This window comes from Bison bison, unplaced genomic scaffold (assembly GCF_000754665.1).
Source record: "Bison bison bison isolate TAMUID 2011002044 unplaced genomic scaffold, Bison_UMD1.0 scf7180017864456, whole genome shotgun sequence".
NCBI lineage: Eukaryota > Metazoa > Chordata > Mammalia > Artiodactyla > Bovidae > Bison > Bison bison.
In genome coordinates this window covers 17,169,787-17,183,509 of record NW_011495018.1, presented here as the reverse complement: position 1 = coordinate 17,183,509, position 13,723 = coordinate 17,169,787, and the positions used below count along the sequence as shown (strand labels likewise).

The 13,723-nt window shown below is 39.2% G+C and overlaps 1 protein-coding gene across 3 annotated transcripts in view; it reads right to left on the bottom strand.

Annotated features, from left to right (window-relative positions):
* Window positions 1-13,694, bottom strand: part of DCLRE1A (DNA cross-link repair 1A) — a 25,088-nt gene extending 11,394 nt beyond the window's left edge. Inside the window, exons 1-7 of one of the 3 annotated variants that reach the window (XM_010859303.1) lie at window positions 13,477-13,694; window positions 12,488-12,957; window positions 11,839-12,297; window positions 7,334-9,025; window positions 5,485-5,618; window positions 4,307-4,425; window positions 916-1,056 (exon numbers count right to left, since the gene is read on the bottom strand). In XM_010859303.1, coding sequence (XP_010857605.1) covers window positions 916-1,056; window positions 4,307-4,425; window positions 5,485-5,618; window positions 7,334-9,025; window positions 11,839-12,297; window positions 12,488-12,509 — 2,567 coding nt within the window. In that variant the 5' untranslated portion in view covers window positions 12,510-12,957; window positions 13,477-13,694. The other 2 variants (XM_010859304.1, XM_010859305.1) reach the window with 2 other exon arrangements.
* Window positions 13,695-13,723: the final 29 nt, after the last annotated feature.

Here is a 13,723-nt window from a genome sequence, read left to right as displayed (position 1 = left end):
AAGGTGGGAGGAGAAGGGGACGACAGAGGATGAGATGGTTGGATGGCATCACTGACTCAACGGACATGAATTTGAGTAAACTCCGGGAGTTGGTGATGGACAAGAAGGCCTGGTGTGCTGCAGTCCATGGGGTTGCAAAGAGTCAGACACGACTGAGCGACTGAACTGAAAAAGACAATGGGGCTTCCCAGGTGGCGCTAGTAGTCAATAACCCCCATCCAAGGCAGGAGACATAAGAGACATGGGTTCTATCCTGGGTTGGGAAGATCCACCTGGAGGAAGAAATGGCAACCCACTCCAGCATTCTTGCCTGGAGAATCCTATTAGTCAGAGGAGTCTGGTGGGCTACGGTTCATGGAGTCGCAAAGAGAAAGACACAGCTGAAGTGACTTAGCAAGCATGCACTCAAAAAGACAATGGCTTATACTATTATGTTGATAGCACTTAGGAATTCAAGACTGTTGCTTATAGATTACCTTTTGGAGAAAGGAACAATGTAATTCTGAATATTCAGACACAGACCTCATTCTCTGTTTTCTTTTCTTCATAATCACACTTAATTGTTACAAAGATAGTTTGAAAGGATAACCTTAAAGGATGTTTTCCTAAAGTTTGCTCCCAAATTTCAAATTTTCCTTCCTTGTTTCTGCAACAAGATTCTCATATAAACCATATTTTCAAAGGGATATTACCAAAAAAAAAAAAAAATTGAGCTGGAGTCAATTAAGACATGTAATCCCAGATTTGTGCTAAGTAAGTGTATGTTTTTTCAACCATCTTTCTGATAAGTACTTAAAATGATAATTGACAGTAAGTCATTACTTTGATTACCTAAGCACAAGCTCAAATTATTCATAATATACAGGGAAATGCTGTCAGTGGAAAAAAGAAGCACACAAACAAAGCTTCTCTTACGTTGTATCTAAGTAAAGCGTGTGGACTTTGTGGCATCCAAGTAGAGAACGTTCCATGCTGGGGTCTGCTCTGAAGTCTCCCGTGTGTAGTATGACGTGACCGTTAGGAAGACAAAAAAGGATCATGACAGCACCTGGACAGCTGAACACAGACATTTCAAAGGAATATTATTTACACAGATCAAAACAGCTAAAGAAAGAGTATTCATTTCAATATCAACAAGTTAACACACTTTATTAACTGACCACAATGATATAGCGTTGTACTACAGAGAAGTGTAGCATTTTAAGGTAAGGGAATTTATGTCACACACACAAAACATTGGTGTGCAGGAAAAGGTTAATTCAGCAGGCCAAGGCTGGTAAAACTCCACACATGCTCAAGAAAGGCCTGTCTTTAGGACTAGTCCTTGGGAGCTGAGTTTTGGGTCCTTGGAGCATTCTGCCTGCTAAGAGTGTTTTGGATGCCGCGCCCATTGGGCCATGTGTTACTAGTTTGATCACATAGTTACTAATAGTGGTGAATACTTGTTTTCTGCTTTAAGGGAACTGGAGTCTGAGTACTGAGGTCAGTCATGTGGGTGCTAGAATTATACACTGCTGTTGCTGCTGCTAAATCACTTCAGTCATGTCCGACTCTGTGCAACCCCATAGATGGCAGCCCACAGGCTCCGCCGTCCCTGGGATTCTCCAGGCAAGAACACTGGAGTGGGTTGTCATTTCCTCCTCCAATGCATGAAAGTGAAAAGTGAAAGTGAAGTCGCTCAGTCGAGTCCGACTTGTAGCAACCCCATGGGCTGCAGCCCACCAGGCTCCTCCGTCCATGGGATTTTCCAGGCAAGAGTACTGGAGTAGGGTACCATTGCCTTCTCCAGAATTATACACTACTGACTTCCAATAAACTCCCTGGATACTAAGGCTCAGCTGAGCTTCCCTGGTTGGTCACAGGTCCCATGTGTTGTTAGGGCTTCCCTGGTGGCTCAGATGGTAAAGAATCTGCCTGCAATGCAGAAGACCCTGGTTCAATCCCTGGGTCAGGAAGATCCCCTGGATAAGGGAATGGCAACCCACTCCAGTATTCTTGCCTGGAAAATCCCATGGATGGAGGAGCCTGGTGGGCTGCAGCCCATGGGGTCACTACGAATTGGACTCTTAAATTCTAGGAAAACACAGGAAATAATTGGAGAAGGCAATGGCAACCCACTCCAGTACTCTTGCCTGGAAAATTCCATGGACGGAGGAGCCTGGTGGGCTGAAGTCCATGGGGTCGCGAAGAGTCGGACATCACTGAGAGACTTCACTTTCACTTTTCACTTTCATGCATTGGAGAAGGAAATGGCAACCCACTCCAGTGTTCTTGCTTGGAGAATCCCAGCAATGGTGGAGCCTGGTGGGCTGCCGTCTATGGGGTCGCACAGAGTCGGACAGGACTGAAGCGACTTAGCAGTAGCAGCAGCAGCATTAAATAATTACAAACTTCCCTTTCCCTGAACCCAAAATCCACACCTCAGTGACTTCACTGGGGAATTCTATGAAACATTTAGGGAAGAAATAATAACAATTACTATATGACATATTTCAGAAAATATATTTCAGAAAATAGAGGAGAAGGGAATACTTCATGAGGTCAGTATTACTCTGATATCAAAGTAAGACAAAAGTATTATTTAAAAAAACCTGTAGACCAATAGACATTGTAAAAAAGACAAAATTCCTTAACAAAATATTAGCTATCAAATCTACCTATAAATTTTCAAAAAGGGTAATACATGAAGACTAAGTGGGGTTTATCTCAGTAATATAAGGCTGGTTTAAATCCATCTTTGTCATTTACCACATTAACATTATAGAGGAGAAAAATTATATTATAATCTCAATAGATGCCAAAGAAACATTTGACAAAATTCAACACCCTTTCATCATCACAAACTTCCAGCAGAGGGGATTTTCCTGATAAAAGGCATCTATGAAATACCTATTGCTAACATCATACTTAATGGAAAAAGACTGAATACTTTCTTAAGATTAAGAACATGGGAACATGTCTGGTCTCACCACTTATATTTGACATTATCTGAAGGCCTAATCCAGTACAATAAGTAAGAGAAAAAATACCACTCTAAATGGAAAGAAAGAAGTAAAACAAAATCATATTTGTAGACATATGTGGAAAATTTTCAAGACTCTATTAATACAAAAAAACCTACAACAGCTAATGACAGGTTTAGCAAGGTCTCAGGATGCAAAGTCAAAGAACAAAAATCAGTTGTCCATCAAGAACTGAATGGATAAAATAACTGTGTAGATACTATGCAGTAATAAAAAGGAACACATAACAGCATGGATGAATCTCAAAAATACAACATGTGACAGAAGCCAGATAGAAAACAGGAGTTACTATATGATTTCATTCAGATGAATCCCTAGTAAAGACAAATCTAATCCACAGTCACAGAAAACAAGGTTTTCTGAGTCCGAATTGGGGTTTGGGATTGACTGGGAAGGAACACAAGGAAAACTCCTGTGGTAGGGAATATTTTCCATATTTTTATTGTGGTGGGAATTACATGGGTGTGTACTTTTGTCAAAATTCAACAAAGACTTAAAATAGGTCCATTTTATTTATGTAAATTACACCTCAATAAAGTTCACCAAAAAAAAAAATCAGAACTGGAGTTGTTATAATTGGTGATTAAAAAAATAAACAGCAGCAAAGTTAGCAGATAAAATCTCACAGGCAATCTGAAAAAAACAGCACTGGCCTGGAATTTAGGAGACCTTGGTTTAGTCTTAATTTTAATTCTCTAAGTATCTATGATCTCTAAGGTACACGGAAAGTGTAAAGATGTGTAGCTGACTGCCAGTTGTATTTTGGCACTGTGAATCCTGATAGTACTTAACATTGAAAAAAATGAGGCGAAAAAGAAAAAAATTTTTTCAAGAAAAAAGTCTTCCAAGTCTTGAGTATCAAAAACCTAAAGGATTTCTTAAAGGAAAAAAAAAAATCCTCTAGAATCTGAAGTAACAGCTGGAGTACCAGCTGTTAATTTATATAAGTGATATTAAAGAAAATGGCAAAAGGTTATCTCTTAAAGAACAGCAACAATATCTTAAAAGATTAAAAAAAAATAAGATAGAGTCTCATATGTAAAGCACAGTAATTAAACTATACCAAAAAAGGGTTAGAGAACACTTAAGAGAATCTCTCTACATTTAATCTTTGTTTCTGTATTGGGTACATTTTGTTTTTCCAAAAGAAGAAACACATTTTACTTGTTTTAAGAAATATCAAGCATAATAGTTTCAATAAAAAGTTCTTAAATAACCATGCAATGTGTTTTCCTTTTGAATATTTAAAAACTGGTTGTCAGTAAGGTAACTTTAATACTTACTGATTGGCATCTAGCAAAATAACCTTGATACCATTCACTATACATTCAGTGTCTGTTGGCAAGGGATGGATATATTGTTCTTGTACATGAAGTTTGCTCTTCAACAAATTGCCAGTTATCTGCAAAACAGGATGTGCTTATTGCTGATACATGAAAACACTAAATAAGTTTATTTCATATCTACTGAAGAACTCAAGCATCTTAATAATTTCCTTATTCTTTCACATATATTCATGTAAACCTACCAGAATGCCAGGAAGAACTTTCTAAAATGCATCACAACTTTGCTTAAACACTATCACCGACTTCTCCCTCACCTGTAAAAAGTCTGTTACCCAGCATGACACACAGAATCCTTCATGATTTGGCCCCTACCCATTTCTGCGGGTTTATCCACTGTTATTCCTTAGCTTGTTTTTAGCAACTGAAGTTCTTGGAATGGCTATACTTCTCAGGTGTCTGTTCCTTTACACAAACTCTTCTCTACCTGGAAGTCTCTCTTCTCTTTCTTTTGCCTGGATCTGGAATCAGACAGACCTGTGTTCAAACTCTGTGTCTGTCATTACTAGCTCTGTGACTTGGGGCATGCTACTTAACCGCTCCAAGCCTCAGTTACTTCACTAATAAAAAGAGGTAATTCAAGAATACTTAAGGATTAAATCAAATTCTATCCAAAGTCCTTAGTAGTACACATTAAAATGCTCACCTTTTAATGATTAGTTCAAGGTATCTCTCTCACCATGAAACTTTTTCTAACCTTAGCCTAGGACATAGTAAAGCCCCCAACTTCTCCCTACTTCTAGGCATTCTGTTTACTTTTCTACTACAAATAGAGAGCCCACTGGAGTACTGGTGAATGTGTAGGCTGTAAGCTCCCTGAAGTTAGGTATTTTGCCATGAGTATCTTTTTAGGCATTCAGTAAATATTTACTGAATGAAACATGTTTCAGTACATCATGAGCTAGCTTATCTGTTGTCTCTATAAAATAAAGCATATTTTAAAAAATCTATTGTAACTATCGACAATAACTCATTTGATTTTAGAGTCTAAAATGTGGAATCTGCTTTTTCATATATTTTCTAGAAAAATGATCTTAAAATTTTAATTATTTTTTAACCAAACTGCTTAGAAATTCACTGCATTCCACAAAATCAGAATTGAGAATACTAGAACTTACCTTACTACAATAAATGGGAAACGTGAAGTTTTTAGACAATCCAGCATAATGATCAGAATGGAAATGAGTGAGAAAATAGGCAGTGCAACCTTCAACCCATCCATACTGAAAGGCATCGACCGTAAAGCCAGTTCCTACAATGAAAACACCAAAGCAGCTGCTTTAGCAAGAGTGAAGTAAAAGTTACCCAATTTGCTTATATAGCAAACACTCTTACACCTTTACATCTCATGTCCAACTTAACTTTACAATTTAATTTAAAAATCTACACCACATAAATTCATCAAAGGATGATCCTAGAGATAAAAATGAGTCTTGTTAAGTTTAGGCTAAATATACCCAGTATAGTCTTTAAGAATAACTTTGCCAAAAAAAAAAAAAGTACTAAGCTACAAACCAGTTATTTGCTTAGCTGAATGTTTTCATGATACTTACTAGGCACCTAAAAATCCTTTACTTCTGTGAAACAGCAAAAGGGGAATGCTATCTTTCTTCTAAAACATGAAATCTCAATAGGGGTGACATTGACCTGCTTCTGGCAGGAGAAAAATGGTTGATGACCCAAATGATCTCACTGGCCCTCCAAAGAGTCACAGAACAGCAACAGGTAAATAGATACCCCTAGTATTTGAATTTCATTGTGGGAGGTGGGGAGGAGAAAGGGAAATGAGAAAAAAAAAAGCCTAAAAAGGCTCCCTAGAGCAGCAATTATGAAAAAAAAAAAAAAAAGATTGAGCTGTTGTAAAACATGCAGGTAAATAAGCATACCTCCACAATTCTACAGAGGCCTATCCACACATGGCCCACTAGTTCCGGGCTCACTTTAAATATATAAATTTAATCAAAATGTGCATAAATACTTTTCCTTACATAAATATTTTGAGCAAATTATAATTTATAGTATCAAAAAAGCACATTAAAGAATCCTCCTGAAACCAAGTGCATTTTGGCAGTTTTATAGTCTTTTCAGAAAGGTACCTGGTTTCTTCAATAATAAAATTCATTTTACTACACATTTCTCTATTAGCTCTTCTATGAAGGCACAAGAAATTAAAAAAATATGAAAAGATTACGAAACTAAATTATTACATGGTTTAAAAATGGTTAGCATTTATTATGACCTGTGTAACCCATGACATTTTCCTTCTTTGAAGCTTTTTCAGTTCAGTTCAGTCACTCAGTTTGTGGCCCCATGAATCGCAGCACGCCAGGCCTCCCTGTCCGTCACCAACTCCCGGAGTTCACTCAGACTCACGTCCATCGAGTCAGTGATGCCATCAGCCACTTTGCGTTTCTCTTAAGTTCTTAGAGGCTGTCTGTTACCATGGTTACTTACAGAAATCCTTTCCTTCCTCTGTATTAAGCTGATCTATACTACTTTTTGTCAAATCTGTAATATCTATATAGATAGTACAGTATCTTGTATATGGTGGTGGTGTTAGTCACTCAGTTGTGTCCAACTCTTTTTGTGATTCCATGGACTGTAGCTCGCCATGCTCCTCTGTCCATGGAATTCTCCAGGCAAGAATACTGGAGTGGGTTGCCATTTCCTTCTCCAGAGGATCTTCCCAACCCAGGGATCGAACCTGGGTCTCCCACATTGAAAGCAGATTCTTTACTGTCTGAGCTACCAGGGAAGCCCCATTTTGTATATAGAATATGTTTAGTAGAAGTTTGCTGAACTAAATGGACCAAAAAAAAGATTAAATAGGCAAAAAAAAAATCTGTTACATAAAAAATAAGGGAAACACAACAAATTGTTTCACATGCACACAACATGAGCAATGAACATGAAGTTTAAAGAAGTTGCGTCTTTGTAGATATATTAAGCGTTGCTACTTCGACTTACCAGGTATTTTCTTATAGAATGGGCATGTCCTTTTCCTTAATTCTCCTGCATTAGATGACTCTGAGATTTTAGTGTTCTCTCTCTGCACTCTGCCATGAGCTGATTTTATGAAGGTTTTGTCTTTACTTAAATTGACTGTTCTAGGTACTGTCTTCTTAAGGTGACCTGGATTCTTCTGATGTCCTCCTTCCTGCAATGAATCTGACTTTTTAAGTCTCTTTTTTTGATGCTGTGACCCCTTATCAGAAAGCTCCACAGAAGGCTGACTTTCACTTAAATTCTTTGCCTCTAATTCTAAATCACTTAAAGATTTTTCTGCTTTCCTCTTGCGCTGCTGGGACCTCTTTTCATTAGGACTTACAGCTGTATTGAAGTTCATCCCTTCTAATGAACTTTCCTCCAGCAATTTCTCTCTTCTTTTGGGTGGCAGTCCAAAATACACACCTATATCCATCTGCTTCATTACCTTAGTAGAAGGCTGTGTTGCATGACACTTAGGGCCAGAGGGCAACATTTTCGAAGGCTTAGCAACAGTAGGTGTACTAGAAAATGTTTCTGAATTTAAAACTGGAACTTTATTGTCCAGCATACCACCTAACGCCTTTCTGCAGAAACATGTTGAGTTTGCGTTGTTCTTAGCATTGGAATTCTTATTTGATAATTCTCTAGTTTTACTTTGGGTTGGGTGGAAAGAATGACACCCTCCTCCCTGGTTTTCAAAACGTTTTGACATTTTACTCTTAAGTAATGGAAGAGAATTTTGATTGTAAACAGCTGATTCTTCAATCACCTGTTTCTCTTTATTTGATTGAGATGAGTGAAATTCTGGCTCATCAGGTTTTGCTTTAGAGGCTTGGTAACCAGGAGAAGTAAACCTCTCTGCTAATGCAGGTGGAAGCAACATAAAATCATCATCAGTATATGCTGGATGACCATGTGAAACAATTCTCTTATTTTGGAAAGTAAGTTGAGACGAATCATTAAGAGAGTTGCATTCATACAATTCTTCATTGTATTTATCCTGCGTTAAGAAGCTATCCACTTCGGGGCAGGCCTCCTGGTCCTTCAGTAAGGGGTCATATAGTTTTTTAAACAAAATGGAGCTGTTGTCATCTTCTTCTAGATTGCCATCTTTAGAGCTTTCCATGAAAAACAGTTCCTGTTGTGAATCATCCAGCTTATCATTTGTATCGTAAGTTTCTTCATCACTTTGAAGTGGAGAATAGGAGATTTCACAGTTGCTAAAGTCATTTTCTGGCAATGGCAAATTTCTGTGTTCTGGGTTGTTTTGGCTGTCTAATTCTTCAGCAAGAGGCAAACCAACTCCTACCAGTTTGTCACTGTTAACATGTCCTGTAAATTGTGGGACTTGTTGGGAAGTTTGGCTATTTGTCAAAGAGGAAATCTTTTTATTGGTTTCAGTTGGAGACTGAGAGCTTTTTAGACACTCCGTCACTAACAAGGGATCAGCTGAAACATTTTTTAAGTTTTCTGTTTGTTTCTGATGTGGAGACCATCTTTTCTCAAGGCTACAAAGAAAGTCTGAATTAGTTTCGCGGAAACTCCGCCCTGACCCATGGGAAGGATCCTTGAGAGGACTATTACCAGCTCTGCTTTGAGCTAGCAGAAGGTGAGTGTATCTCTGGTAATGAGAAGGAATTGTTGAGGAACACTGAAGACCATCAGGACACTCTGAAAATTTTAATAAAGAAAAAAGTATTACTGGATCAAAGCACAGAATAAGCTTTGACAGTATTAGCACTATAAATTAACAGGTAAGTGGTTTAACAGGTAAACAATCAGCCCTACTTTGCAGCCTTAGGACAATAGCTATCTTTATACCAACAAAAAATCAACACACAATTATCAGTAATCAAGCATGGTTTTACAAGTGCTACTTATTATTTTTAAATCAAATATTCTTTTAAGTTTCCTTTCAAATACTCTTTTCTTGGGAAAAAAAAAAATTAAGACTAACACCTTTTTCTCCCCACTAAAAGCTTTCACAAAGATGAGTTCCTCCAAAATACATGTCATGCTTGTATGAGAAATCTATCCCATCAGTTTCACTACATCTCTATTGCTCAGGCAAAAAAAGAGTAGAGAAAGCTGGTATGTCTGTATCATAAGTTTAAAATTCCAGACTAAAATTCTACTCCAATTTTTGTCTTATCAGGCAACACAGATGTATGACAACCGCAGTACCAAATTAGGTTCCATTATTTAATATTCACACTGTATACAAAAACAGTAATACCAATCTTAATCAGAGTTGTCCATACACTAAACATTTTAGATTCTGTCATAAGATTTGCAATTTAATTTGATAAATTGGTTAATAATAAGGCTTAAGTAATCTGGAAACTTCCCTGGCATACTATTATGATTGAGAAACAGTATGGAAACCGTCTGGGCATAACCTCCCCCTTGTATGTCACTTTCCAGGCCTATCAAAAACTGACTCCCTCCACCTCCAAAGGGCCGGCTTTGTGGCTCAGCTGGTAAAGAATCCGCCTGCAACGTGGGAGACCTGGGTTCCATCCCTGGGTTGGGAAAGGCTACCCAATCCAGTATTCTGGGCTGGAGAATCCATGGACTGTGTAGTCCATGGGATCGCAAAAAGTCAGACATGACTGAGCGACTTTCACTTTCACCTCCAAAAAAGATATTAAACTGGAAGACTTCATTGCTTAAAACTTAAAACTCCCTCATAAAAGTATACGTTAAAGAACTCAAGAACAATCCACCTGAGATTCTGTTCAAAGGAGTTTATCAGTGAAAAGCAAAGAGAAAAATCTCTTTGAGGTGGCTTCATCTGTAAGACATTTTACCCTGAGGGGCTCATTATGGGACTTCGATTTCTGATTTTCAAGCCACTGAAAACCAAATTACTAGCATTTGTTGAGGCTTTCACTTTTACAGGAAAGGCTAGTGCCAGTTTTTTGTTGTTGTTGTTATTTTGCATCTTTGCAGTACTTTAAAATGAGAACTAGAGGTTAATAATAAAATGTCTTTTGAATCATAGTTAACTGAAAGCCTTATTGAATATTACTTTTATTCTATTGAATTTAAATTCTCTGAGATTTAAAATTTTATATATGGTATATAACTTTAAAATATACAAAGCAAATAATCACAACTTATTCTCCATATACTATAAGTAGGATTTATATTACCTTTAATTTACATATTAATTCTACGTATTACATTTAATTCTACATATTAAACATGACATTTACTATATAGTTTAAAAGGTAACAACAGTGTAATATTACTTCCGTTCTCATTTGGCACAATTATTTACTAGAATCTTAATAAACTAACACTCCTTCCTAGTCCTTCTTTCTATACATTAAGAATGTACGGCATCCTTGACTTCAAGAACCCTGTGGACTACATTCATGATTCTCTAAAAGTCTGTTTCACAAAAGATAAAACGGGCAAAGGGTTCCAACTTTTAAGAACACCAAGTGCTCAGACGGTAAAGAGTCGCCTGCAATGAGGAAGACCTGGGTTCTAGCCCTGGGTCAGGAAGATCTTCTGGCCAAGGAAATGGCAACCCACTCCAGTATTCTTGCCTGGGAAATGCCATGGACAGAGGAGCCTGGCAGGCTACATCCATGGGGTCGCAGAGTTGGACATGACTGAGCGCCTTCACTTCACCTCTACTGGATATCAATTGCTGTTGTTTAGTCACTAAGTCAAGAAGGGCATGGCAACCCACTCCAGTATTCTTGCCTGGAGAATCCCTATGGACAGAGGAGCCTGGAGGGCTGCAGTGTCTGGGGTCGCAAAGGTTTGGACTAAGCACAGCACAGTCACTAAGTCACGTCTGACTCTTTGCAACCCCAGGGACTGTACCCGCCCCCACCGGGCTCCTCTGTCCATGGAATTTCCCAGGCAAGAATACCGGAGCAGACTACCATTTCCTTCTCCAGGAGATCTTTCCAACCCAGGGATTGAAGCCATGTCTTCTGCACTGGCAGGTGGATTCTTTACCGCTGTGCCACCTGGGAAGCCCATTAGATGTCAATACCACCTACCTTATGCAGGTGAAAGTAGCCTAATATATGCTCAATTAACATTTATGAAAAATCACAGATGTTTTGGAACTCTTATGAAATAATAAAATGCATTAAAACTTTCTTTTTTGGCCATGCGGCTTATAGGATCTTAGTTCTCAAACCAGGGATTGAACCCTTTCCACCTGCATCAGGAGAAAAGAGCCCAAACCACTTACGACCAGGGGATTCCCCATTCAAACTGTTTTCAGGTTTGCAACACTCTCTACAGTTATACCAATGACGAGTATCTTTTTACCCTCACAAGAAGGGTAATAATGCATTATCTTGTTTCCTTCCAAGGTGAGTCATTCTTAAGAGTATCTCATCTCACTTCCGGTTTACTACTTATCTGGTTTCCTTCCTTCCTTCCAGATTGTTAAGTCTGGCCTCATTCAGGTCTTGTTGACTATTTCGAGCCCACTGTCTTTTTTGGAATCTTACCTGTTCCAGAGACTGGTGTGGAATCCAAACACTCAAAAACATGCCATCGAGGTGTTTGACCTAGCAAGGAGGAAAAAGGCATCTGGCAGTTGGGACAGTACCCATCATAAACCGGTCGTGTCTTTGGAGACATGTGTTTGGTTTCGTGAGTCCTACAGCGCTTTTCTGGAGTGGTCTCCGTGTCTTGGCACTGTTGAACACCATCTCCACATATGGAGCTCTGACTGGAAGCTACAGATGTCTGACTGTCTGTTTCTCTAAGGCACGTTTCCGGGGTCTTGACCTTCTTTTTAGTTTCTACAGTCCTTTTTTTATTTCTGTTTCGTTTTGACTGGTGTTGTCCATCTGTTGCTTTTTCAACAGAATCTGGAATATTCTCAGAGCAATTATTTGGACGTACTCGTTTTGGTTTTCTTTTGGATTTGTATTCCCAGATGTCTTCTTCCAAAAAAGCATCTTCTAACATGGCAAAATGATTCTGATCATTAAAAAAGCACTAATCTTAAGCAAATTGACAATCTGTTTCTTGTTACAAAATTATTAAAGGGAATTATTTTGCTGAGGAAAAAAAGGTAACAAAAAACTTACTAACTTGATGGGACTCTAAAGCTCTGGTAATGAATATATTGGGAAACCACAAACCTCTTACCTAAGAACACTTGCTGTTCCATTTATAGCACAGTAAAATTAACAGGGGTAGCATCTGAGTTTTCCATTGTGTATACTTCATTCAGGTCTCTTGGCTTTTTCCAGGACTTGATTCATAAAAGTAAGAATCAGTAATACTTTGAATACCAAGTCCTAATGGAAATCATAGGTTTAACAGACTAATTTTAGAAGGAGCTTTGTAAAATCCTTATAAAGCTCCTGTCAATTCTTTTTCAGCTGGACAACTGTACAAATCACAAATCCAACCACAGTCCCTAGGCAACTGACTCAGCAGGTGTTCCAAACACTTAATGGCTACTTCAGCTTGCTAGTAACTCTAGTCACACCATAATCAAATGTGTGTGATTGGCAAAAGAAAAGTAATAGCCCTTATCCGTGACTCCAGGTCATTCAACAACTTCGGTTTCCTGGGTCAGTCCAGTGTCTTCCTCCAGCGGCAATGAACAAAGACTGCATAATGAACAAACAAAATTCAAGTATGTGAAGTTGTACCTGCACCGAGACCACCCACACGCCTAACTTCAGATCGCAGAGGTGATCTGCCTGCAAGTCATCAGCTTTCTTTCCCACCAGCCTCAAAAACCAAGGTTCACCTGCCTGATGACACCCACCGGCTCGACCTCCTGTTTGGGCATTAGAGACCGCAAGGCCAGTGGAGGGGGCCCTCATTCCCCTCCATTCCTCAGGGCTGGGAGTGAGGGAGCTGCCAACACAGCCCGCTCCGCAAAAGCCATCGGTGCCCCCACCCCGCCTCTTCTGAGGGCAGGCGCCCACCTGCCACCCTCACCACCCCCACCTCCCTGCGAGGAGCTCCAGCTGCCTCCGCTCCCCCCGGACACCCCTCGCCCGCCCGGTCCCCGTGTTCGCTCCTGCACTTTCACGGCACTGCTTGGTAATAAAACGCGGCGTTCATGTTTAAGCTAAGCCATTGGCTAGTCCCTCCCAACTTAAAAAAGCCTACTCCTTTACCTTTCATGTCGTGGCGGGAACAGCTTCCCGTGACCAACGCTGTGTCGAATCGGCTGTTCCCGGTCTAAAAGGGGAACTTTGAAAAGAAAAATGTTTGGGCCCTTTAAGTTCTACAGATTTATTTTGTTTTATTTTAGTTCTAAAACCTGCTAATTTCCAAACTGAAGGGTGGGGAATTGTTCTCTTGGAGCTTCTAGAACGCCGGCCCAGTGGCCTTTTCCTTGTTGAATCTGGCGTTCTGAATGTC